This window comes from Scyliorhinus canicula, chromosome 5, assembly GCF_902713615.1.
Source record: "Scyliorhinus canicula chromosome 5, sScyCan1.1, whole genome shotgun sequence".
Classification (NCBI taxonomy): Eukaryota; Metazoa; Chordata; class Chondrichthyes; order Carcharhiniformes; family Scyliorhinidae; genus Scyliorhinus; species Scyliorhinus canicula.
In genome coordinates this window covers 98,625,984-98,650,033 of record NC_052150.1, presented here as the reverse complement: position 1 = coordinate 98,650,033, position 24,050 = coordinate 98,625,984, and the positions used below count along the sequence as shown (strand labels likewise).

Here is a 24,050-nt window from a genome sequence, read left to right as displayed (position 1 = left end):
ATGGAATAGATAGGCATGCTTTAAAAATTATTCTTGTCAGCAGCACGGTGGCACAGTGGTTAGCACTGCTGCTTCAGGGCGCTGAGGTTCCAGGTTTGATCACGGCTCTGAGTCACTGTCAGTGTAGAGTTTGAACATTCTCCCCATGTCTGCGTGGGTTTCACCCCCACAACCCAGGTTAGGTGGAATGGCCATGCTAAATTGCCCCTTAATTGGAAAATTGAAAAAATGAATTGGGTACTCCTCAATTTAAAAAAATATATTCTTTTAACTCCGTTTAGGTCACAGCATTACCCAAATTTTATTATAATCAACAATAATTTTACCATAATCACCACCCTCCAAGATCCTAGCGACCTGACGGGTCAGAGTATTTTCTAAATGTCAGGAAACCAGGAACTGTTGAGAAGCAGAGAGATTTAGGGGTCCAAGTACAAAAATCACAAATGGCTACTGGATGGATAGAAAAATATTTAAATACTAATGTTATGCTGGCCTTTATTTTAAAAGGCTCGGAACACAGAAGGGTACATGTTGTGTTCCAGCTGTTTTGAGATCTGGGGCAGGATTCTCCCGTACCCGTCGGGGCGGGAGGTCCCGCCGGGATGGAGTGGCAAGAACCACTCCGGCGTTGGCCCGCCCCAAAGGTGCTGAATCCTCTGTACCTTCAGGGGCTAGGCCAGCCCCGGAGTGGTTTGCGCCCCGCCGGCCGGCGTGGAAAGCCTCTGGCGCCACGCCAGACGGGGCCGAAGGGACTCCGCCGACCGGCACGAATCCGCGCATGACGCGGGAGCGTCAGCGGCTGCTGATGTCATTCCCGCGCATGCGCTTGGGGGGGGGTTCACCTACGCGCGGCCATCGCAGAGGCTGACATGGCCGATGCGCAGGAAAAGAGTGCCCCCACGGCACAGGCCCGCCCGCAGATTTGTGGGCCCCGATCGTGGGCCTGGCCACCATGGGGGCACCCCCCACCCGGGGCCAGATCGCTCCGTACCCCCCCTGGACCCTGAAGCCCGTCTGCGCCGCCATGTCCCGCTGGTAAGGGACATAGTCTAATTCATCCTGGCGGGACTGGCAAAGAACAAGCGGGACTTCGGGCCATTGCGGATCAGAGAATCGATGGGGGGGGGGGGGCGCTGCAAGCGGCTGCCGACCGCTGGTGCCGGAGTATACGGCGGCCGGCGGCGTCGGAATTCACCGCCCCCCCGACGATTCACCGACCCGCCAGGGGATCGGAGAATCCTGCCCCTTTGATGCTTTCTGGAGTATTGCATTTAGCTCTGAATGCTGGGGCAGGATTCTCCGACCCAGCGATTCTCTAGGTGCCTGCGGGATCACCAACACGTCGGTTGGGGGGCGTTCATAGCGCCCCCCCCACGGTAGTCTGGCCCACGATCAGGGCCTACCGATCGGCGGGTGGGCTGGTTCCTACTTCACTCCGCACCGGGCTCCTGCAGGGCTCTGCGATAGTGCCCAGGGGCCAGCGTGGTGAAGGGAACCCCCGTGCATGCGCAGAAATACGCCGGCCGTTCCACACATGCACGGAAATACACCGGCCGTTCCGCGTGTATGCGGCAACACGCTGGCCGATCCGCGCGTGCGCGAACTTGTGCCAGCCATTTCGCCATGTGCAAACGCGGGCTGTTCGGCGCCGGCTGGATCTGCGTGGACTACTCCAGTGGCAACCTAGACCCCTAGGAAGGGGAGAATTACTCACTTTCGGCGTCCATTGGGAGTCGTTGGCGCCGGTTTTCACGCCTGCGTGGGGACATAGCCCCATTGTTAAAGAATCCCGCCCTGGATGTCAGGAAGGATTGTCCCTGGAGGAGGAACAGCACAGATGGATCAGAATGGTACTGAGGTTAAAAGAAGTAAATTTTGATGACTGGTTACATAATCGACGCTTGTATTTGCTGAATATTAAAGATTAAGGCGTGATCTATTTGAGGTGTTTAAGATGATCAAAGGAGTTGATAAAGTAGAAAGGAATAGATTGCCATTTTCCCTGATTGGGAAGGGGGTGGTCCAGAACAAGAGGCCATAATGCATAATCTTAACATTAGAATCCTTTGGGAATGTGGACAAAAGGCTCTTTTTAACAAAGGGCAATGGAAATTTGGATCTCTCTCCCTAAAAGTTTATTGGTCGGAATTCTCCCATGCCCCCACGAGTGGCATATATAACGGGCGAGGAGTGGGCACAGAAATTTGGCAGGAAACCCAAAAATCGGCTTCTAACCAGCATGAATTTACAGAGGCATCCTCCTATGTTCTCCGCCATGGCAGCTTGGGAATCCTGCTGGAGGTCAGCATGAATCCGATTTGCATCCCGCTAACGGAATGCATGAATGGCTATCCAAATCTTCTCTCCACCCTCAAACCCGTCTGGACCAGCATATCGTGCAGAAGTTAGGATTTTCCTGAAGAACAGCTGGGATGGAGACTATCATTGACCCTGGAACAGCACAGTACTGGGTGGAAGGAACATCTATCAGGTGGATGTTTCTTTAGGAGGTTCATTATCTTTCTTCAATGGTGCATCAGTGAAGTCAGGCACCTTTTAAATATGTCACCCAGGTATGATGGCCGAATGTGTGCAATCAGGCCTGCTCTGTCACAAAAGAGGATGCAAAACGCCCAGCTGCTTAATTAAATATGCAGGAGATGGAAGATGTGGAGTGGTTTTCTGTCAGACTCTGCAGTGGGAAATGTTCCCCACCCTGCCCACAGAACTCAATCCCAGATAGATCAATTGAAATGATCAAAACTGAGATTGATAGATTTTTGTTAGGCAAGGATATTAAGGGTTATGCAACTAAAGGCATGGGCCTGAGATACAGACTCACCATAATCAAACTGAATGCTGAAACAGGGGGCGGGATTCTCCGTCCTGCCAGCCAGCAAATGGGGTTTACCATTGTGGGCAGCCCCACACCGTCGGGAAATCCCCAGGCATGGGTGCACTGTCGGCGCAACGGATAATCCCGCCAGTGGAAAATCCAGCCCTGGGTCAAGGGGCTAAACACCACCCTACTGTTGTTCGGTTTTTCGCTGAGGGGTGTTTACAATTCTGAACCAGGCAATAAAAGAACCATGTTATCTCTTTTAAATGTATTTTACCAACCAGTGTAGGGAGAAAGCCAAAAAAAATCAAAAGAAATATCTGTATTTGCACCAGATTAGCAATATAGCACAACCGAATCTTGTTGCACAATAACTGCCAATTATTTGACACTCGCAACTCACCTAAATAAAAATAGCTCAGAGGTAGAGTAGTCAGAAAGCTGTAGAGTATTGACATCCTTCTTGCATGTTATTTTGCTGCAATATTGTGCACCCAGAATCCTTTGAGATTTAATATTGTTCAGTTTCACAGAACTCAAATATGAGAAAATTGAAAACTCATCTATTTTGTATATCTCTTAGTTTCGTTTTGCAGATAGTCTGGACGTTTTACTGATGGTAGTTGGAGTTATAGCTGCAATGGCTCATGGAATGTGCCTTCCGCTATTGTCAATTGTTTTTGGTGATATGACAAATGGCTTTATATGCCAGGCAAACTCTGGCAATGAATCACGTGAGTAGATTGTTTTTTTGTAAACATTTTTATAACAATTATGATATGGCAGGCGGTGATTGCCAAACTGCACAAATCCCAAAGGGAAACCAGGACAAGCCATCACACAATTTGCAATTTGTGTTTTATTACAAGAAACTATGTGCATTGAAGTTAGGAGCAAGATTTCCAACATTAATTTTAGAGATCTTGAACCTTAAATGAAAACAATTATCAACAAATAGAAGAGGAAAATTTAAAATACATAAGATTAAATGTTCACAGTTAAAAGTAGTTCGAGAAACATTTCCCAAAAAAGCTCTGCTCAGTTTAATTCACAACCATACACCCCCTTTCAGGCAACAGTCCCTATAGATTCTTAATCAATGAACATTCCAGTATTATTTTTTTATTTTTAAAAATAAATTTAGCGTACCCAATTATTTTTTCCAATTAAGGGGCAATTTAGTGTGGCCAATCCACCTATCCTGCACATCTTTTGGGTTGTGGGGGTGAATACCCATGCAGACACGGGGAGAATGTGCAAACTCCACACGGACAGTGACCCTGGGCCGGGATTCGAACCCGGGTCCTCAGCGCCGTAGGCAACAATGCTAACCACTGTGCCACCATGCTGCCCCTACATTCCAGTATTATTACCACAAGACATTCAATACTGCAATAGGGATGTGTTTGTAAGGCGTCTCCCTTTCTCACTTGATAAAGGAAATCTAAAGTTTGCAACAAACTTTGCTTTCTGGAATAGACAAACACTTTCTGACGGTGGCTAAAACTCACAATGGTTCTTTCACAGCTCTCTCTAAACACAGCGCATGCTTCAGGATATCACATGGCCACTCTCTGCACTCCATTTCCTTAAACAAGTATTTTTCTCTTGTTATGGGCCAGGATTTAGAGAACACCAAAGTGTATCATGGAGTTCACCTGACCCACAACTTGTAATAGATTGTGGTATGGGGAGCACAAGGCCCATTCCATAGGTGTGGTACAGCAGAAATGGAAAAGTATTTTTAAAGCAAAACAATGTTTATTCTATGAACTCAAGTTAATCTTTTTAAAATATACAGTGAACATCTTAGCAACCATTAATTCAAATACAACCCCCAAAGAATACAATACTAAGTAATCCTTTCAGCTTTCCTTTTAACATCCATAAGACTTAAAACCCTTTCACCAGAAGCACATCAGGTTAAAGTCACTATTGTTATTAGTTTTAAATCACCAGGATCGATTTACAGTCTTTAGATTACAGAGAGAGACTCTAATACACCTTCTGGCTGTAACTGCAGCTATCCAGCTCTGAAAACGAAACTAAAACACACCCTGCAACAAACAGCCTAAAACAAAAGTAAAAAGCTGACAGAAAGCCCAGTTCCACCCCCTCTCTGACATCACTGCAGTAATAAACACCCATTTCTTAAAGGTACTCTCACAACAGCAACTTATATACACACCCATTTATAAACACCCATTTCTGAAAGATACTCTCACATGACACCTCCCCCCAAGAAAAAAATAAACCATCAACTGCAAGATGGTTTCACTTTTCACCTTTTCACTATCCTTTAAGAAATGCACACAGTAAATATGCTTTTTTGTTTCAAAAAACAATACACGCAAACAGGTTTAATAATATAGCCCATTTCTTTTTTGTTTTTCTTCCTCCAACTGAAATCCTTCTCAACTGACAGTCTCTTTGAACAAGAAGGTCTCTGCACAATCCGTCCATTTCTCTACACCTCGGCATTTCTCTTTAAAGTCAGATACTTTAGTTCAATCTGATCACAGAGTCCCTTGCAATTCTCCAGCACAGGAGCTTTGGTTATCACAGCTTTCAGGCAGTCAAATTCCTGTTGAAACTCCGCTGTCCATTGAAATTTGTTACACTTCTTGAGCAAGTCCATCAGTGGAGCAATCACACCATGAAACGTATACATTAATGTTCGATCAAATCCACTCATGCCAAGAAATCACATTATTTCCCTTTGTCTTGAGGGTATCGGAAACTCCTCAATGACTGTTGGTTTCACGTCCCGTGTGACCATTCAACACTCTTCCAATTGAATGGCCAAGGAAAGTGACTTGGGCTTTTCCAAATTCACTTTTGGCTAGGTCTATCACCAAACCTGCCTCCTGAAGTCGATTGAATAACTCATCAGATGTTTTAAATGTTCTTTCCACGTCTGGCTGAAAATTACCAGATCGTCGATGTATACCGCACAATTGGGTAATCCTGAAATTATTTTGTTAGTTAACTGTTGAAATATGGCTGGGACATTTTTCATGCCAAATGGCATAACTTTGAATTGGTATATACCATCTGGAGTCACAAAAGCTGAAATCTCCTTCACCCTTTTGGATAAAGGTACTAATAGTAACCTTTAAGTAAATCCAGTTTGGAAATAAAAGCTGATTGTCCCACTTTCTCAACGCAATCCTGCAAACGTGGGATGGGATAAGAGTCTATTCTTGTAACTGCATTAACCTTCCTATAGTCCACGCACAACCATTGGGTACTGTCTGGCTTAGGTACCATCACTATGGGTGAGCTCCATTGTCTGCAACCCACTTCAATTATGCCATTTTTAAGCATACTCCCAATCTCTTTGTTAACCTGTGCCAATTTTAAAGGGTTAAGTCTATATGGATGTTGTTTGATTGGAAGAGCATTTCCCACATCTGCATCATGTATAGCCATTTTAGTACTTCCCAATTTATCTCCACAAACATGCCCATGTGATATCAATAACTCTTTTAGGTCAGTTTGTTTTCCTCTGGAAGGTAACTCAACAATGTATCCTAATTTTTAAGAATCTCCTTGTTTTCCAATTTAATTTGAGGTATGTCAAATTCACAGTCATCTGGATTTGGTTCATCACTTTGAGTTAGAATCATTAAAACCTCCTTCTTTTTCTCTCCTTCCCATGACACACTCGGTCAGTTTTCATTCTATCTGGTGTTTTTACCACATAATTCACCTCAATAAATTTCCTTTCAATCTGATAAAGTCCACAAAACCTTGCTTTTAAAGGTTTACCTACCACTGGTAACAACACTAAAACTTTATCTCCATTGGCAAAACTACGAACTTTGGATTTCTTGTCCGCGACCCATTTCATCACATTTTGTGCAACTTTTAAATGTTGCCTAGCCAATTCACCTGCTCTATTTAATCGTTCCCTAAAATGTGACATGTAATCCAATAATGTAATTTCCGATTTCTTACTCACCAATTTTTCCTTAATCAATTTAAGTGTACACCTTACCTCATGACCAAAAATTAGTTCAAAAGAACTAAATTTGGTGACTCATTAGGTGCATCCCTAATTTCAAACAGTATGAATGGAATTCCTTTATCCCAATCCTCTGGATAATCTTGACAATAAGCCCTCAACATTGTCTTTAATGTCTGATGCCACCTTTCTAACGCTCCCTGCGATTCTGGATGGTATGCAGTTAATTTAAGTTATTTTATTCCTCAGCTATCCATAACTTCTTTGAATAACCTTGAGGTAAAATTCAATCCTTGATCTGATTGCATTTCTGTGGATAGTCCATATCTAGTAAAGAATTTAAGTAACTCCTCCACAATCTTTATAGCTGTAATATTACGTGCTGGAATGGCCTCTGGAAACCTAGTAGACACTTCCATTATAGTCAAAAGATACTGATTCCCACTTTTCATTTGCGGTCCTACGCAATCAATTAGGACCCTTGTGAAAGGTTCCTCAACTGCTGGAATGGGTATTAAGGGCGCTGGTTTTATCACTGCTCGAGATTTCCCTATCAATTCATATGTGTGACATAATTGACAAAATTTAACTACACCTTTATGTAGTCCAGGCCAATAAAAATGTTTTTGGATTTTAGCTTGAGTTTTCCTTATTCCCAAATGACTTTCCACTGGTACCTCATGTGCAACTCACAACGCCTTCTTTCTATGCCCTACCGGCAATACTACTTGATGAACTTCTGCCCACTTTACATCTGCCTGCATATTCCCAAACTACATAACTCCTCCTCTCTTACGGTTAAAGATTGACTAGCTCCCGTATCTCTTAAAATTGTGACTTTTTTACCTGCTCCTCCTGATGCATGAGCATGGGGACTTAGTGGTTAGCACTGCTACCTCACAGTACCAGGGACCCGGGTTCAATTTCAGCCTGGGTAACTGTATGGAGTTTGAACAATTGCCCCGTGTTTCCTGCGGCTGCTCTGGTTTTCTCCCACAGACCAAAGAAGTGAAGGTTAGGTGGACTGGCCATGCTAAACTGCCACCTCGTGTCCAGAGATGTGGGGCGCAATTCTCCCACTCCACTCGATCAAATGCTTTCTCCGCATCCATGGACGCCACTACCTCCGGTACCAGAGCTCTCGACGGATTCATCACCACATTCAACAGCCGTCTTATATTATGCCCTCCTTTCCATATTTGCACGAACTGTAAATTAGATAATTTCTGCCTAGACCACTGCCTTCAGTGCTTCTCAAAAAATTCCCACTGACACCACCCCATTCTGGTTGAACTCCACATAATCCCTAATCGTCAACCGCACCTTATTACAAAAACCTCCATCCGCCAACCACCCCGAGTCAAACCTCCACCCCGCCTCTGCTCGCATTCCGTACTGAACCGAATATCCAACCAGTGGGGTGCATGGTTCGAGATAACTATCCCCGCATACTCTGGCCCCTCCACCCCAACCAAAATCTCCCGACTCACTACAAAGTAATCAATCCTCGTATACATCTTATAGACATGTGAAAAAAAGGAATACTCCTTTCCCCCTGGGTTCTGAAAGCGCCATGGATCCACCATACCCATCGTCTCCATACACCGCCCCCCCAGTTCCCTTGCCATTCGTACCCTACCCATCGACCTGGGGCTCGATCTATCCACCCTCGGCTCCAGGACACAGTTAAAATCTCCGCCCATGATCAACTGGTACATGGCCAAATCCGGGATCGCTACCAGTAACCGTCTCATAAAACCCACATCACCCTAATTTGGGGCATACACATTTACCAGTACCGGTGCCCCTTCCAATACCCCACTCACAATCACATATCTCCCACCTGGATCCCTCACCTCCTTCGCACTCACAAATTCCATTTTTTGCTCATTAAAATCGCCACACCCCTCAATTTCAAATCAAATCCCGAGTGGAAAACCTGCCTGACCCACCCCTTCCTTAACCTAACCTGGTCCTTCACACGGAGGTGTGCCTCCTGCAAAAAGACAACCCCCGCTTTCAAGCTCCTGAGGTGCGCGAACACCCGCGACCATTTAACCGGCCCATTCAGTCCCCGGACGCTCCACGTCACCAAATTTACCGGAGGCTTGTGCCTCTAATCCCCTCTACCGTCTGTCATCTTCCCCACTTAACTCCTGCCTCTTTAATTCCACTCTGTACCGAGCCCATCCCAGATGGTCTCTTTCTTCGCCTTTGACCATGTCATCTCTCACCCCCTGCCGCATCGCAGAACCCACCCCCCCGCTTTTCCCCTTCCCCATCATTCCCCCCCCGCTTCCCCGTTCCCCCCTTCCCCCGACCACCCCTCTTAGCCTTCTCCCCCACCACCTCACTTCCGTTCACCTGCATAACCTGCTAGCGCAGCTGCCCCTGCCCAAAGGTACATCCTAATGACCTCCCCCTCTCTCTTCTCCCTCTCCCCCCCCCCCCCCCCCCCCCCAACTCCTCAGCTCAAAGAAGAAGGCCTCCTGCTGGCCTTACCCTCCCCCACCCAAACAAGGACTTCTCCTGAACTCCAGGTAGCCTTCTCCAAAAGCAAACAAACAGATGTTAAACGCAGAGTCCCATAAAACAGGAGGGGGGTTGGGAACATCCATCCCCACATAAATGTTTCACCCCTACAACTCCTTAAAATCTCAACATTGAACAGAAACTCCACCCCAACAAAGAAAGGCGAAAATCCCCCAATCCCTACATCCGCTTCAAACATGCTCCCGACCATTACATAGTGCCAGCATCCGGTTCCCAAGCATTGTCTGCTCAGTTCTCCCTCACTTTATGCTCCTCAATGAGGTCTTCGGCCGCTTCTGGGGTCTCGACCTAATACTCCCGGCCTCCGAACGTCACCCATAATTTCGCCGGGTAGAGCACGCCAAACTTGATCTGCCACCGGTACAGCACTGCCTTGGCCTTGTTGAAACCTGCCCGTCATTTTGCCAACTTGGTTCTGATGTCCTGATAAATCCGGACGTTATTTCCCTCCCAGTTGCAGCTACGCTTCTCTTTCTCCTTGATAAAATTCATCAGTTCATGTATCTGGGGCCTTACAGCTTGCTCCTCCACTGCCTGCATGCTGGAAGAGGCTGTTGCTGCAGTACCAGACTGTTTCAACTTTCCAGCCAAATCTCTCACTGCTTTCTGCCGGTTCTGGCGATCATAAGACATACCATTCCAGGGGTAAACTACTCCTCTAACATTCACCTACGCTTTTTCATCAAAATTCCACCCGGATCTGTGTGAAAAGAGTCCTTTTCTGTGACTTTAAGCAGGAACAGCCCTGTATGTGACCACTCACTCCATGGTCACAACCGGAAGTCCATTAAATTCAAATTTCACCATCTGCCCTGGTGTGATTCCTGGACCTGGACCTCCAAGGCATCCTGCTGGGTCTCTGAATTACTAGTCCAATGACAATTCCACTGTTCCACTACCTCCCCGATCCTCTTGGGTGAATGGTCATGACTAACAAAGGATCATACAGTTAGTCTTTTAATGCTGTCAAATCAATGGTCTCTTTCTATAGAGTCTCGAAAGTAATGGAGGCAAACGGAACAATGTCAGAGGGTGACTTCTTGCACATGGCTATCATCACCCTGATCAAAGAGCAATGTCTCCATATGCAATCATGTATGAACGGAAAGAACACCCATCTCTGGTCCATTGCATGGAAGGAGTGGATTGGGGATGCCATGTAGGGTTTAGCACTTGCCTGCTGGCTTTGAGATGGAGGAAATGTAAGGGACTTGTTTGCTTTTTGTATCACTTCAATTCATTCATTCATTGAAGGCTGCAGGGATGCTGTCTTGGTCGAGGCTCTCGGGAGCATTGGCCGGATCATGGGTGTTTTTACAGCGGTGCTCTTATCTAGAGATGAGTGAAAGGCAATGCTGGAGGCACCCTCATATGTCCAAGGAGGTGGTTGCTCATTTCTGCCAACTTCTTCACTACAAGCTACGTCTGCAAGGGTTCTGCTGGGGTTGTGCGGTGCTCCTGGCTTGCTTTGAATGAGTGTGTATTCAGGTGACTTTAAACATGGCGCCAGGACCTTTGATCCAGTAATGGTGGGAGGGCACCTCCTGCCCACCCCACCATGAGTGTTGCCAAGCTCCTCATCGATCCATAATTAATGAGCTGAAAAGCAGAAGTTTGCACATTCACCTTACGGATAGGAATCAAGCTGACATTTCTGCCTGCCACTGGATTTAGTCTCCAAAATGGCAAATTCCACCATACGTTAGTTGAGCATTTGACACGTACCTAAACCTGAAGCATAACTAATAATAAATAACCATTTACAATGCTTAGGTTAAACAAACAGAACAACTACATCAGCACAATAATCACTTGCAATATATGATGGTACAAAGTTGTGATTTGCTTCACATAGATCATTTGGCACAATTTCATCCAATGATTCTAAATATTTAAGTATAATTTCCAAGTGAAGAATCAATGTCACACAAAATAAATATATTTGTTCCATTTTCTGCAATTTATTTGTACTTTTATCATGGTTTATTGCAGTTAATATGACGGATTGTGACGACACACCCTTTGAAGAACAAATGGCTATGTAAGTGCAACTAATAGGCAACTCATATGCATATTCAAAATATTTCTCAATGAGCAGATACATTTGTAAATCCACTGTATTCCTAAGTTATCAGATATATAAGAAACTAAGCTAGAAGTGATGGAAACAGTACTTGTAAACATTATAACTCATAGTTATTCATTCTAAAGAATATCTGAAGCAAAACCAAACCAGCTGTATGGAGAATCTCTTTTCTCCCTCAAAGACCCTCCCCATACTTAGGTTTATGAGATCACATTCATAAGTGTGCAGCTTGAACAGAATGGCCAGCGAGACGTGCTTCTTCTGATAATTCACACTTGCTTTATTGATTAATCCACAGCCCTCACAGAAGGTTTGCAGTCATCGATCCCAAAATACAATTATAGCTACAGTTGCTACCCAGAACACGGTCTTGTTCGAGGCACAGGAGGAAAAACATTTCAGACCAGTAATCTTATTTCCCTATTACTGCTGTTCCATTTTCAAGTATACAAGTCCAATGTAAAGTTCTAGGCGACCGACAACAAACGCTGACTGTAAGAAAAACTCAAATTTATTTCACCTATAATATTACACCTCTTACACCTCCCCAAAGGGTTTCCTGCCTCCGGCTCATACTTGGGCTGGACTATCCATGTCCCAGAGGCCCCTGGCTTAAAGGGTTGGCTATACTCCCTCATCTCAGGAGATCGTACTCAGATGAGGTCACAGGGAATCCGAGGTTACGGACCCTGTGATCTCCGGTTGGATTGTAACGTCCCTGCATCCTAAGTCTGATACGTCTTCCATCGTGACAGGAGGGGGAGATCCTTTGCATGTTTTGCTCGGGGCTGTCTCTTGAATGTCTGGGAGCGATGTTTGCTGACTGAACGCCTGGTTGGTTCCACTATCCTTGGCCCAGCAGTTGTTACTAGCCCAGTTTCGACTGCTATTGGCAAAGTCTCCTTGTCTGATTCTGAGTAGGATGAGTCGACCTTCTGCATCTCCGAATAAAAGGCTCATTTGCCTCACTGAGTGTCACAGGTGACTGCTCCGGAGGAAGGGTCACGGCTAGTTGTGGAGGCTTTAATTTGTCTTTGAGGACCTGTTAGGCTCGGCTTCAGAGGTTGTCCACGCGCCTGCTTGATTCTTTAACCTTGTACTTGTACAGAGTATGGTCTTGATTGTTTTACCAACATCCCTGGGATCTGCAACGTTCTGCTGGTGAAATTCCAGACAGAGACTGCACGCCTGCCATAAATTCCTTGATGGGTCTGGATCATCAATTTTTGCCTTGTTCCTATTGGTCGCGGACCTTTTCCCTGAAGTCTGGCAGGATGAGGCGCAGCCAACAACCCATTAATAATTCCGAGAGCGCCACTTCAGTGGTGGAATTTGGTGTGGTCCACAATAGAAAAGGAAACAGACCAGGTGGATCTGCGGAGAATCTGTTTTCCCATGCCGAGCTTAAAGTTCTGTACTGCCAGTTCGGCCAATCCATTGGATGATGGGTGATAAGGTGCAGTCTGCACGTGGTGGATCCCATTTTGCTCAGAAAGTTGGCGAATTTCGTGCTCGTAAAAGCTGTGCCGTTGTCTGATACTAATACTTTGGGAAGCTCGCGGACATTAAAGGTTTCTCTGAGCAGCTCAGTAGTGGCCCATGATGTCGTTGTGGCCATTCGGTGGACATCCATCCACTTTGAATGGGTGTCCATGATCATTAGATAGATGGCTCCACGGGTGGCTTGATGGTGCAGTGGTTAGCACTGCTATCTACGGCGTTGAGGACCCGGATTCGATCCCGGCCCTGGGTCACTGTCTGTGTGGCGTTTGCACGTTCTCCCTGTGTCTGCATGGGTTTCACCCCCACAACCCAAAGATGTGCAGGTTAGGTGGATTGGCCACACTAAATTGCCCCTTAATTGGAAAAGAAAATCAGGTACTCTAAATTTTTTTTTTAAAAGAGAGGGTCCTGCAAAATCCATGTGGAGGTGGGACCATGGTCATCCCATCCTCGTCGCCAGTGTAACGTTCCAGGCGAGTGACCACACAGAAGCGATGTCTGTAAGAAAAACCCTAATTTATTTCACCTATAATATTACATAATATTTCCCACCCCCGGCCCACATTTGTGCCGGGCTATTTATATCCCAGAGGCCCATGGCTCTGCCCTCTCATCTAGGGAGATCGTACTTAGGTGAGGCCACAGGAACTCTGAGGTTACAGACCCCATGACCTCCGGTCGGGTTATAATATCCAGTTCGGACCAGTATTCTTAATCCCTGATTTATTGGTGTTGCATTTTAAAGTGTACAAGACCAGTTCAGACCAGTATTCTTATTTCCCTGTGTTTCTGTTTTTTCCTTCACACATCCTGCTCCTAACATAATACTTAACTTCTGGTTTAGCTCACTTGGCTAAATCGCTGGCTTTTAAAGCAGACCAAGCAGGCCAGCAGCACAGTTCGATTCCCGTACCAGCCGCGCCGGAATGTCGCGACTAGGGGCTTTTCACAGTGACTTCATTGAAGCCTACTCGTGACAATAAGCATTTTTCATTTCATGTGCTAACTGAAGTTCATCTTCCAGTGCTGTTCAATGTCCATCGATGGAGTTAACCGACCCTACTGACCTCCTTGCCTGCAGGAACAGTGGCGTTCTCTGATTTCTGCTCCCAGTTATGCCATATCTGCTGCTGGCCTGGCCAACTTGTTTCCCAAATTTGTCCATGCTCCAAACCTTTGGTTCTGAATGGCAACTCATGATCTCATCCTTGATATGCCCTTTGCAAAGAAAGGTTTTCTGTGAAAGGCACAAGTTGCTGATTTCCTGCTCAGGTTAAATCTTCAGAATGCCAGTCTTTCACATGTCTAATACTTACATTATTTACACCACATTGGAGCTGAGCTTCTTCCATTGTCTGGTTCTGGAGGTCATCAGACACTTGTCTCTTCCCCCATTGCAGGTGCAGAACACAAATGTTTATCACGCCTTACTTCTCAACTGAGCAATGTGATTGTCTGCTCCCATCAAAATGTATAAATCCAGCAGAAGCTCAAAGAAAGAGTAAACCCATTGTTGTCCTCCATTGCTTTGGAAATGCTTACCTTCTTAGGGTGAAGGGGATCAAAGGATATGGGGGAAAGTGGGATTAGGCTATTGAGTTGGATGATCAGCCATGATCATAATGAATAGCGGAGCAGGCTCGAAGGGCTGAATGGCCTCCTCCTGCTCATATTTTTTTGATGTTACTATTAATAGAAGAGGAATTCTGTTTATTTTCAGAAAAGAAACGTTCATTGCTTCCATTCTAGGTTCTCCTATTACTATGTTGCAATTGGAGGAGGGGCACTATTATGTGCTTACATCCAAGTTTCCTTTTGGGTTATGACTTCAGCAAGACAGACGAGAAGGCTCCGAAAGATATTTTTTCACACTTTACTGAGAAAAGAGATTGGCTGGTTTGATGTTAACCCGGTTGGGCAACTCAACACACGACTAACAGCGTAAGAATTATATAATATTTTCAGACTGGATAAATAAGTGTATTTTTTTACTCAAAAGAGCTTTGTTGCTGTAAAAAATAACATTTTAATTGGAATTTATTGTGGGTTTTTTTCAATTACTAGTGACATCAACAAAATCAATGAGGGCATTGGTGATAAGATTGGACTTTTGTTCCAGTACATCTCAACTTTTGTAGGAGGCATAATAATTGGTTTTGCAAGAGGATGGAAACTGACACTGGTCATTCTGGCTGCCAGTCCCCTCCTTGCATTGTCAGCTGTGCTGTGGTCTAAGGTAAGCACTAAAAAAAAATGTTTATGAAAAAATTAAATACATGAATAAAGCAGTCGAGAGCACACATAAAATCGCCTTCAGAGGGCTTGTGATATCAACCTAGAATAATTGAGGAATGTCCCAGCTCTATGTGCCTTCGGAGAAAGTGTCAGCAAAGCTTTGTTCCGAATGGGGGAGGTGTGGGGGTGGGGGGGGGGGGGGGGGGGGGGGGGGGGTGATGGCACAGATTCTGACCGGAGTTTGGACTACCACCCCTGGCAACTGTTTGGAGGCAGGCATAGGGCTGGCGATGGTTGAGGTAGCTGTTTATAAGGCAGCTGTAATAATGACAGTAAGAACAGCCCGCCAGCCTTCACCCTCAGACTTTACACAGCCTCCATGCTTCATTCATGCCAACTCATGCCCCACCCAACTCATGGCCCCTCATATCCTCCATGCCAAGTGATTCCACTTCCATATCCATTCACCTGTGAAGTCTATACTGAACTAATGAAACGTACAGTCAATGGAAAGTTCGTAACAGATCTTTAAAACAGTCATTCGTTTATAACTTTATATTTTCTTTAAAGAAACTCCTTTTGCTGTCGCCCTCTAAAAGTGTCAACCTGCACCCCCAGGTATCTAAAGTGAGCTGATGTTCTCGTTAATTAGTGGTGACAGCTTAAGAATGGTGAGTGGCATGCAAAAGATACAACTATCATCAGTTCTGCCGGTGTCTCTCTGTGACTTCATGCAAGCTGTAATAATGATAGGAAGTACAGCCCTCCAGCCTTCACCCCTCTGCGACTTGGATCAATATGTTTGACGTAGGATGTGAATGGATTGCCAAAACGTTCTCCACTCCAACACACTAGCTCTCAGACTGTCCTTCATTACCAAACATCAATTGCAGGTTGTAGTGTGTTGTCAGATAGTGGTGAATTCTGTAATTTGGCTGGAACTCCGTGAACTGACTGAAAACCAACTGTGGTCCATTGTCTGTACTGATAGTCTACGGCAGGGGTGGGCAAACTTTTCCGTGCAAGGGCCACATTCAGAAATTCACAATTTTAAAGGGCCGCATAGTATATTAAGTAAAATAATTACTTCACCCGGTTATGATTCTGGGCGCCTCATGTAGAACATAGACCAGTACAGCACACAACAGGCCCTTTGGCCCTCGACGTTGTGCCGAGCAATGATCACCCTACTCAAGTCAACGTATCCACCCTATACGTGTAAGTAACCCAACAGCACACCCCCCCCCCATTAACCTTTTAAAAAAAAATTTTTTTTTTTTTTAATGACTTGGTGGGCCGCATAAAGACCTTTGGCGGGCCGCATGCGGCGCAGTAGTTTTCCCACCCCTGGTCTACGGCAAACCACATTTTGTAAACAACTTGTCGAGAATAATTTGTCATTGGAGTTTCCGGCCTTATACCATATAGATCATAAACAAGAAGCAAAAGAGATTGATTTCTAGTGGCTGTTAGCACTTCCCTGAAAGTATCAAGTTTGAGTTATTGCCACCACCTTGTTGGCAACAGGGATGACTGTAGAGATGCAAGACACACTTTAACGGATTTTTGAACTGGGTATACAAGCTACACAGATTCTAATGAACTCTTCTATATATCGACCTATTGCCAGCCCCAAGACTGTTTCACGGGATTATTTCATCTTAACAATGCCCAAATGTCATTCATGGACATGATTACTACAATTTTCTGAAGCGGTTTCGGGATAATTGTCTACGTTTCATGCAATACAGTCAACATCGAACAATGTGAGGTCATTTGTTGCTCTGTAATACAAGGTCAGGTCTTCCTCTATTGCACCAGGCCACATGGTTTTTAGAAACTGGCTTATTCTCTGCAGTATTGGGCAGCACCGTGGCCTAGTGGTTAGCACAACCGCCTCATGGCGCTGAGGTCCCAGGTTCGATCCCGGCTCTGGGTCACTGTCCGTGTGGAGTTTGCACATTCTCCCCGTGTCTGCGTGGGTTTTGCCCCCACAACCCAAAAATGTGCACAGTAGGTGGATTGGCCATGCTAAATTGCCCCTTAATTGGAAAAAATAATTGGGTAATCTAAATTTTTTTTAAAATTCTCTGCAGTATGTTGTTTGTCACTAACTCTGCCTTCAATGCCTCACATGGAACAAGGTATGCAGTTGTGTGGGAAATCACTGTGATCATACAGTGCCAGATCTCCTAAGGAATGGCAATCATCATTCGATTGTCACTCTGCTCCCATTTTCTTGCCCGACACTGGAGCTCTGCATTTCTCTCCCGGGCAATTTTCGAGGCCCCAATGGGCCGAGCGGTCACCCGTTTTTGGCCGGTCCCGCCCGCGTGAAATATGCAAGGTCCATACCGGCGGGACCTGGCTCTGAGGGCGGCCTGCAGGGTTCTCGGGGGGGAGGGGGCGCGGGGGATCCGACCCTGGGGGGCCCCCCACGGGGCCTGGCCTGCGATTGGGGCCCACTGATCTGTGGGCGGGCCTGTGCCGTGGGGGCATTCTTTCCCCCACACCAGCCTCTGCAAAGCTCCGCCATGGCTGACTTGGAGACGAAACCCCCTGTGGATGCGCAGGAATCACGGCAGCGGTTCTGCACATGCACCAGAACTTGCTGGCGCTCCCACACATGCACCAACTTGTGCCAGCCGGCGGTGGCCCTTCGCCGCCAGTTGGCGCGGTACCAACCACTCCAGCGCCGGCCTAGCCCCCGGAAGTGCAGAGGATTCTGCAACTTCCATCCGGCTTGACGCCAGAGTGGTTCACGCCACTCTTTGGCACTGGTACGGCCCACCCACCGGTTGCGGAGAATCCTAGCCTTTGCTATCCATTACCCTTCCACTTGGCCTGCTTTGGCAAGTTGTCTCTGTGACCCTGAGTCTAAAGGTGCATTGTTTCACAATTTTGCGAATCTAACATGAAAGATTTGGTTTGTGCAGCCAAGGCCGTAGCTTTCTCCATCACCCTCCATGAGAAGATGTTGCCTAATTCATGAAACTGAAGTGTTTTCAATTATGTGGTCACAAATTAGTTTGTTGGTTAGTGTACCAAATTTATACGTAGAAGTCAATTGCCATAATGCTGTCACTCATAGTTTAATGGGCTCATAATTTCCCTGGCACTTCTGATGGAATGTATATCATTTGACCATCACACATTCCTTTGACCCCAAATATTCTTTGAATGCTGTATCAAATATAGACGTGCCTTCTGTGATCTGCTTGAATATTTGTTGGCCTTCTGCTCTGAGTCAATTCATAAGTATTTATTTCTTTTACATCACTGCTCCATCTGGACCGTACATCCTTATAATGGGTAGGTAGGTCTTGAACCTCAAAATCCATCAGACCCAGGATATGAGAGAATCTGCAGTCGATGAAATAAATTTTGCTTGAACTGCTGAAATTAAACTTGTCTCAACCATCCTTTTCACCAATATTGTTATTTATTTGCCAGTCTGCTGAATCTCTTGGATGTCGGAATTATCTCAGAATGATGCAAAAGTTACACTAGTTCAAAATCCAAATAGGTTTATATATGGTACTGTAAAATATCTTAGAACTCTCAGGATTTTCTGTACACACATACCTGGTCTAAGCTAAGAGCTTCTCTCGAAACATTGTTGTTTCAATTTCTCTATGGCTCAAATAACAGGCTAAAGCAATTGGGTACAATAAACAAGGATCAGTTACAGAATAACATAATCAAACACAGATCAATCAAACCATTGAACATTACAGGGACAATTTCCTCTTCTTTATTTCATGTCATGGGAATTGTTATGTTCATCAAAGAGGAAAGATGGGGCCTTAGTTAAAATATAATAATGGGTTTGCGCTGGTGGGGTTGGATGCGACGTTCTGGGGATAGAATGGTTTCGGGATTTGTAGGAGCTGGATGGGACATACCAGTTACCAAAGGGGAATAGGTTCAGGTATCTGTAGGGTAGGGACTTTATTAGGAATGAGGTATCGTCGTTTCTGAAGCTGCCGCCCCTTGTGCTGCAGGATAAGCTTCTGTCCGAGGATAAAATTGGGGAGTGCAGGGTTGCGGACATGTATGAGGAGCTAATGAAGAGTGAGAGTGCTCCCGTGCAGGAGGTCAGGCTCAAGTTGGAGGACGAGTTGGGAGGGGTTTTGGGGGCCGCAGTGTGGAGGGAAGCTCTGCAGAAGGTGAATGCATCCTCATTGTGTGCTGGGCTAAGCCGTATTCAATTTAAAGTGGTGCATAGAGACCATTTAATAGTGTCAAGGATGGGTAGTTTTTTTTCTGGGGGTAGAGGATAGGTGTATTGGGGGGGGGGGGGGGGCTGTGTATATGTTGAAGGGGTTTTGGAAGGGATTTTCAAACGTAATGCCAAAGATTCAAGAGCTATAGGTAGCTCCGAGTCCGGAGGTGGCAATATTTGGAGTGTTGGAGGATGCGAGAGTACAGGTGTGGTGAGAGGTCAACCTGTTGGCCTTTGCCTCACTGATAGCCCGGGGACGGATTCTGCTGTGCTTGCTGGACCCGGAGCCACCGAAGGCAGGGGTGACTTGGCAGGGTTCCTGCATTTGGAAAGGTTCAAGTTTGCCATTCGAGGTGTGGAGGAGGGGTCGACCTTGAAGTGGAAGCTGTTCGACTTCTTTAAGGGGTATTGAGTCGTCAGCTGGGGAGCGGTGCAGGGGGGTGGTTGCTTTTTTTTGAGGAGTAGGGGAGTGAATAATTGGAAAAGAGAGGCAGGTGCCGGAGTGGCAGCGGGTTGAGTGGGGATGGCGGGTGGTTGCAGAGAGGGTGGGGGTTTGTTACCTGTTTCCCCAGTTGGCTTTAGTATTTTTGTGATTATGTATACATTTAAAATGCCTTCAATACAATGTTTTTCAAAAATAAATCCCACATCATCTCTGAGAATGCAATGCAGCAGTCTTTCAGTACTGCACTGCAAAACAATCTTGATTATGTGCTAACCTTCTTGACTTAGTAGAGAGAGTGCTACCACAAGTGAAGAATTACACTTCTGACTCTCACTTTGGGAGAGAAAACAAACTTACTCCTTGAGTAATTTTCCATATAGTGCCTCAGAATTTGCCTCGGGTTTATCTTTATCTCCTGTCACCTCCTCCGTACAAATATGGAGGGGGGGGCAGGTCTGAGGCGTGTTGTTTATGGATTTTTGACCCTGCCTACCCAGGAGAGTGTGGTAATCATTGAAGTTTCAGGCCTCAATGTTTGATCTGAACTGATAAATTCCTCCTGACAAGTTGCCTCGAATGTTTAGTCATTGCATACTGCTCAGAAGATTACAAAGTACAGGTTAAACTTTGAATAATAACAAAAATTTAACATTTTCACAACATGACAATTGTGAATATAAATTGATTTGTGGTATGTGCGCTCAGGGCAAAAGCATATTTCTGGCACAATCTCTGCTAATGCTTCAACTAGAGCTGGTATTAGAACAGTACAGCACAGAACAGGCCCTTCGGCCCTCGATGTTGTGCTGAGCAATGATCACCCTACTCAAACCCACGTATCCACCCTATACCCGTAACCCAACAAACCCCCCCCTTAACCTTACTTTTTAGGACACTACGGGCAATTTAGCATGGCCAATCCACCTAACCCGCACATCTTTGGACTGTGGGAGGAAACCGGAGCACCCGGAGGAAACCCACGCACACACGGGGAGGACGTGCAGACTCCACACAGACAGTGACCCAGCCGGGAATCAAACCTGGGACTCTGGAGCTGTGAAGCATTTATGCTAACCGCCATGCTACCGTGCTGTTTTTGCGGGTGGTGGTTTGTCTTCCACTTTCCGGGGCAAGACAAGGAGGCCCCAAATCTACGCCAGCTGGAATGTGAATCCAACTCGCACATTTGGCACTATTCTGAACCTTGTAATAGCCATCTAGTCACTTGAACTCACTGCCCCCAAACTGGTTAATATCTCTGCTAAAATAATATTCAGATAAATTTAAAATAATAATGTTTCCATTGATATTGTCCAACTACCATATCTAGGCAATAGTCAGTGTCCCTCCAAATGTTTGCATTGTAGACTCCATCTGGAGTACTGAATTCAGTTCTGGGCAGTGCACCAATACTTATTGGTCTCAGAGGGGTAGGGTGGCTGGTTGAGAGGGGGGATGGCTGCAATGTAAATTCACCAAAAGACTACAGGATATTCAAATGCATGTTACAACCAATACTCTGCGTGTACGGCGTTTTGGAGGGGGTAGAGCGTCGTAAAAGTGGACGAATGCGTGTGCCCCTGGCGGGTGAAAACTCAAGGCCCATGTCTTTGTTCAAGCTTTTGACCATCTAGTTGATTTTGTTATATAATGTATCTGTAAAGCGCATAGCGACATTCCATTACGTTAAAGGTGTTTAATAAATACAAATTGTTGTTGTGATGGATGGGATTTACCAAACAACCCGCCGAGGGCAGGAGCCCGCCCATCATTGGCCAGCGGCGGGATCTTCCAGTCCCACCGTTGTCAACAGGATTTCTCGTTGACTTTAATTTAAGTCAATTAAAGTCTTTTTAAGTCAATTAAAGTCTTTCCCAACTGGTCGCTGGGAAACCTGTGGCAGGGCTGCGCCAATGGTGTGAACAGCCTGAAAGTTCCGGCTAACAACTGATTTTCTATATTACAGGTTATTACTCCGTTATAATTTCAGAGTAAGAAATATAACTTTATCATCAGAAATATTTATAATTTACAGCAACAAGATAAAATATTTTAGGACTAAATATATTGATGGCCTCAGTTTCAATGTATTCTATGTTTAGCTCACAGTCTCATTCACTAATCTGGAGATGACAGCTTATGCAAAAGCTGGAGCCGTTGCAGAAGAAGTGTTGGGGGCAGTCCGAACAGTGGTGGCCTTTGGAGGGCAAAGGAAAGAAATTGAAAGGTTTGTATGGTGAACATTGATAACTATCAAGCAGTATTTAGTGTTCAGTTGTTAAATTTTCCCCCATATATCTTTTTAAGGTACCAGAAGAATCTAGGAGAAGCAAAGAAGATTGGTATAAAGAAAGCTATTACTGCCAATCTGTCTGTTGGGTTTGCCTACTTTATAATATTTGGATCCTATGCAATAGGATTTTGGTATGGAACTACTTTGGTTCTTGAGAACACAGGATACACCATTGGAACAGTCCTTACTGTAAGTATAGTAATATATTTGCAGCTTGTCTGATATCCCATGCGATAATTTGACATATTCCTTTATTTTTAAATTCAGTGTTAAAAATATCTTTTCTCACCCATGTTTCAAATAGCTTCTTGTTTTAGTCGCAGTTTTGCAGAATATCACTAAGTTGTACTGAGAGGTTCCACCGCAGTTAGAAGGTACTGAGAAGTTTTATGAAGAAAATTAGAGGAAACAATGGCCACAGACCACCCTTGTGTATTTATTGACGTGGCCATGGTGGTGGCTGAGGTGCAGGTTGCTTGGACTGCATGCTGTTCACAGATGATGCATGGCTCGTAGACAGTAGGGAATGGGAGAAATAGAGCCAGTACATGCCCTTGGATTGTAAAAGTTAATGGGGCACGTTTTGATTTTGTGTAATAGTTTAAAATGGGAGGAGCAAATCTGCAGCCCATTTTACATTCCTTTAAATTTTATTTCCACCTCTTCCGTTTCCTCTGTTGACGATGCTAACTCCAATTGCTTTTAAATTCCATGGATTCTAGATACATTGTGGAAACTTTATCAAGTAATGGTTCTGCATAAATGAACTTGTGGCAGCACGGTGACGCAGTGGTTAGCACTGCTGTCTCACGACGCACAGCACCCAGGTTCGATCCCAGTCCTGGGTCACTGTCGGTGTGGAGTTTGCACATTCTCCCTGTGTCTGCGTGGATCTCACCCCCATAACCCAAAGATGTGCAGTATACATGGATTGGCCTCTCTAAATTGCCCTTTAATTGGAAAAACGCTAAATTTATTTATTTATTTTTAAATAAATAAATAAACTTACGTATTGAATGTTATAACAGTTCACCTGTGAGGGGTCTTATAGCCAAACCTGATCTGGTATGTCTGCTCATACATACACAATATCCAGTATGTTAATACCTATCTAACCTTGACGGTGACACCTTAATACATCTGACAAGTGGTAGGGCTGATTGAATTTCATTGTATTATGTGCTATACAAAAATGAATGCAGATTAGTTTAAGCAAAGTAGCAGCCAGTTGTCGTGGAAATGCTTTTCTATATTACTTTTTTATAAATTGAAACATCAAAGGGTAAAATTGTCAACCTTGACTTGGGTGGACAGCTGGCTGAAGAGGATCTTTCATCTGTACACCCCTTTCTATTGAAATCATTGGAATGGAGGATCAGATGGGCTCTGTCATTGGCAGTTGATTTAGTTTGTCATCTCCTCCAAATTTACAAAATACCCACTGAGATATTACTTTTCACCAATTATAATAATGCTATTACTAACAACACTTCTCAGGAATATGGGTCCTTTAAAATTATATTTGTGATGTTTTATAAATCATATTTTTTAACTTGCCCTTCATCTATATTTTTAGATTTTTTTCTGTGTCACATTTGGAACATTTTCTATTGGCCAAACAGCACCTTACATTGAAGCATTTTCTAATGCCAGAGGAGCTGCATTTGAAATCTATAAAATATTAAATGAGGTAAGGAAGCAAATGCTAAATTGTAACTCCTGTTGTTAAGATAGCGGCGTTTGGCTGATAATGTACTAGAAGTAAAGATTTGACATAAATAATTCTCCCTGTGTCTGCTTGGATTTCCCCCGGATGCTCCGATTTTCTCCCACAGTTCAAAGATGTGCAGGACAGGTGGATTGACCATGCTAAATTGCACAATTTCAAAGGTGGGGTTCGG

At 44.9% G+C, this 24,050-nt stretch overlaps 1 protein-coding gene across 5 annotated transcripts in view; it reads left to right on the top strand.

The window, feature by feature from the left end:
- Positions 1-24,050, top strand: part of LOC119966155 (ATP-dependent translocase ABCB1-like) — a 166,153-nt gene that overhangs the window by 50,555 nt on the left and 91,548 nt on the right. For 4 of the 5 annotated variants that reach the window (XM_038797442.1, XM_038797444.1, XM_038797440.1 and 1 more), the window contains exons 4-10: positions 3,426-3,576; positions 11,355-11,403; positions 14,701-14,892; positions 15,016-15,187; positions 21,959-22,083; positions 22,164-22,338; positions 23,726-23,839. In XM_038797442.1, coding sequence (XP_038653370.1) covers positions 3,426-3,576; positions 11,355-11,403; positions 14,701-14,892; positions 15,016-15,187; positions 21,959-22,083; positions 22,164-22,338; positions 23,726-23,839 — 978 coding nt within the window. The remainder of the gene's footprint in view (positions 1-3,425; positions 3,577-11,354; positions 11,404-14,700; positions 14,893-15,015; positions 15,188-21,958; positions 22,084-22,163; positions 22,339-23,725; positions 23,840-24,050) is intronic. The other variant, XM_038797445.1, reaches the window with a different exon arrangement.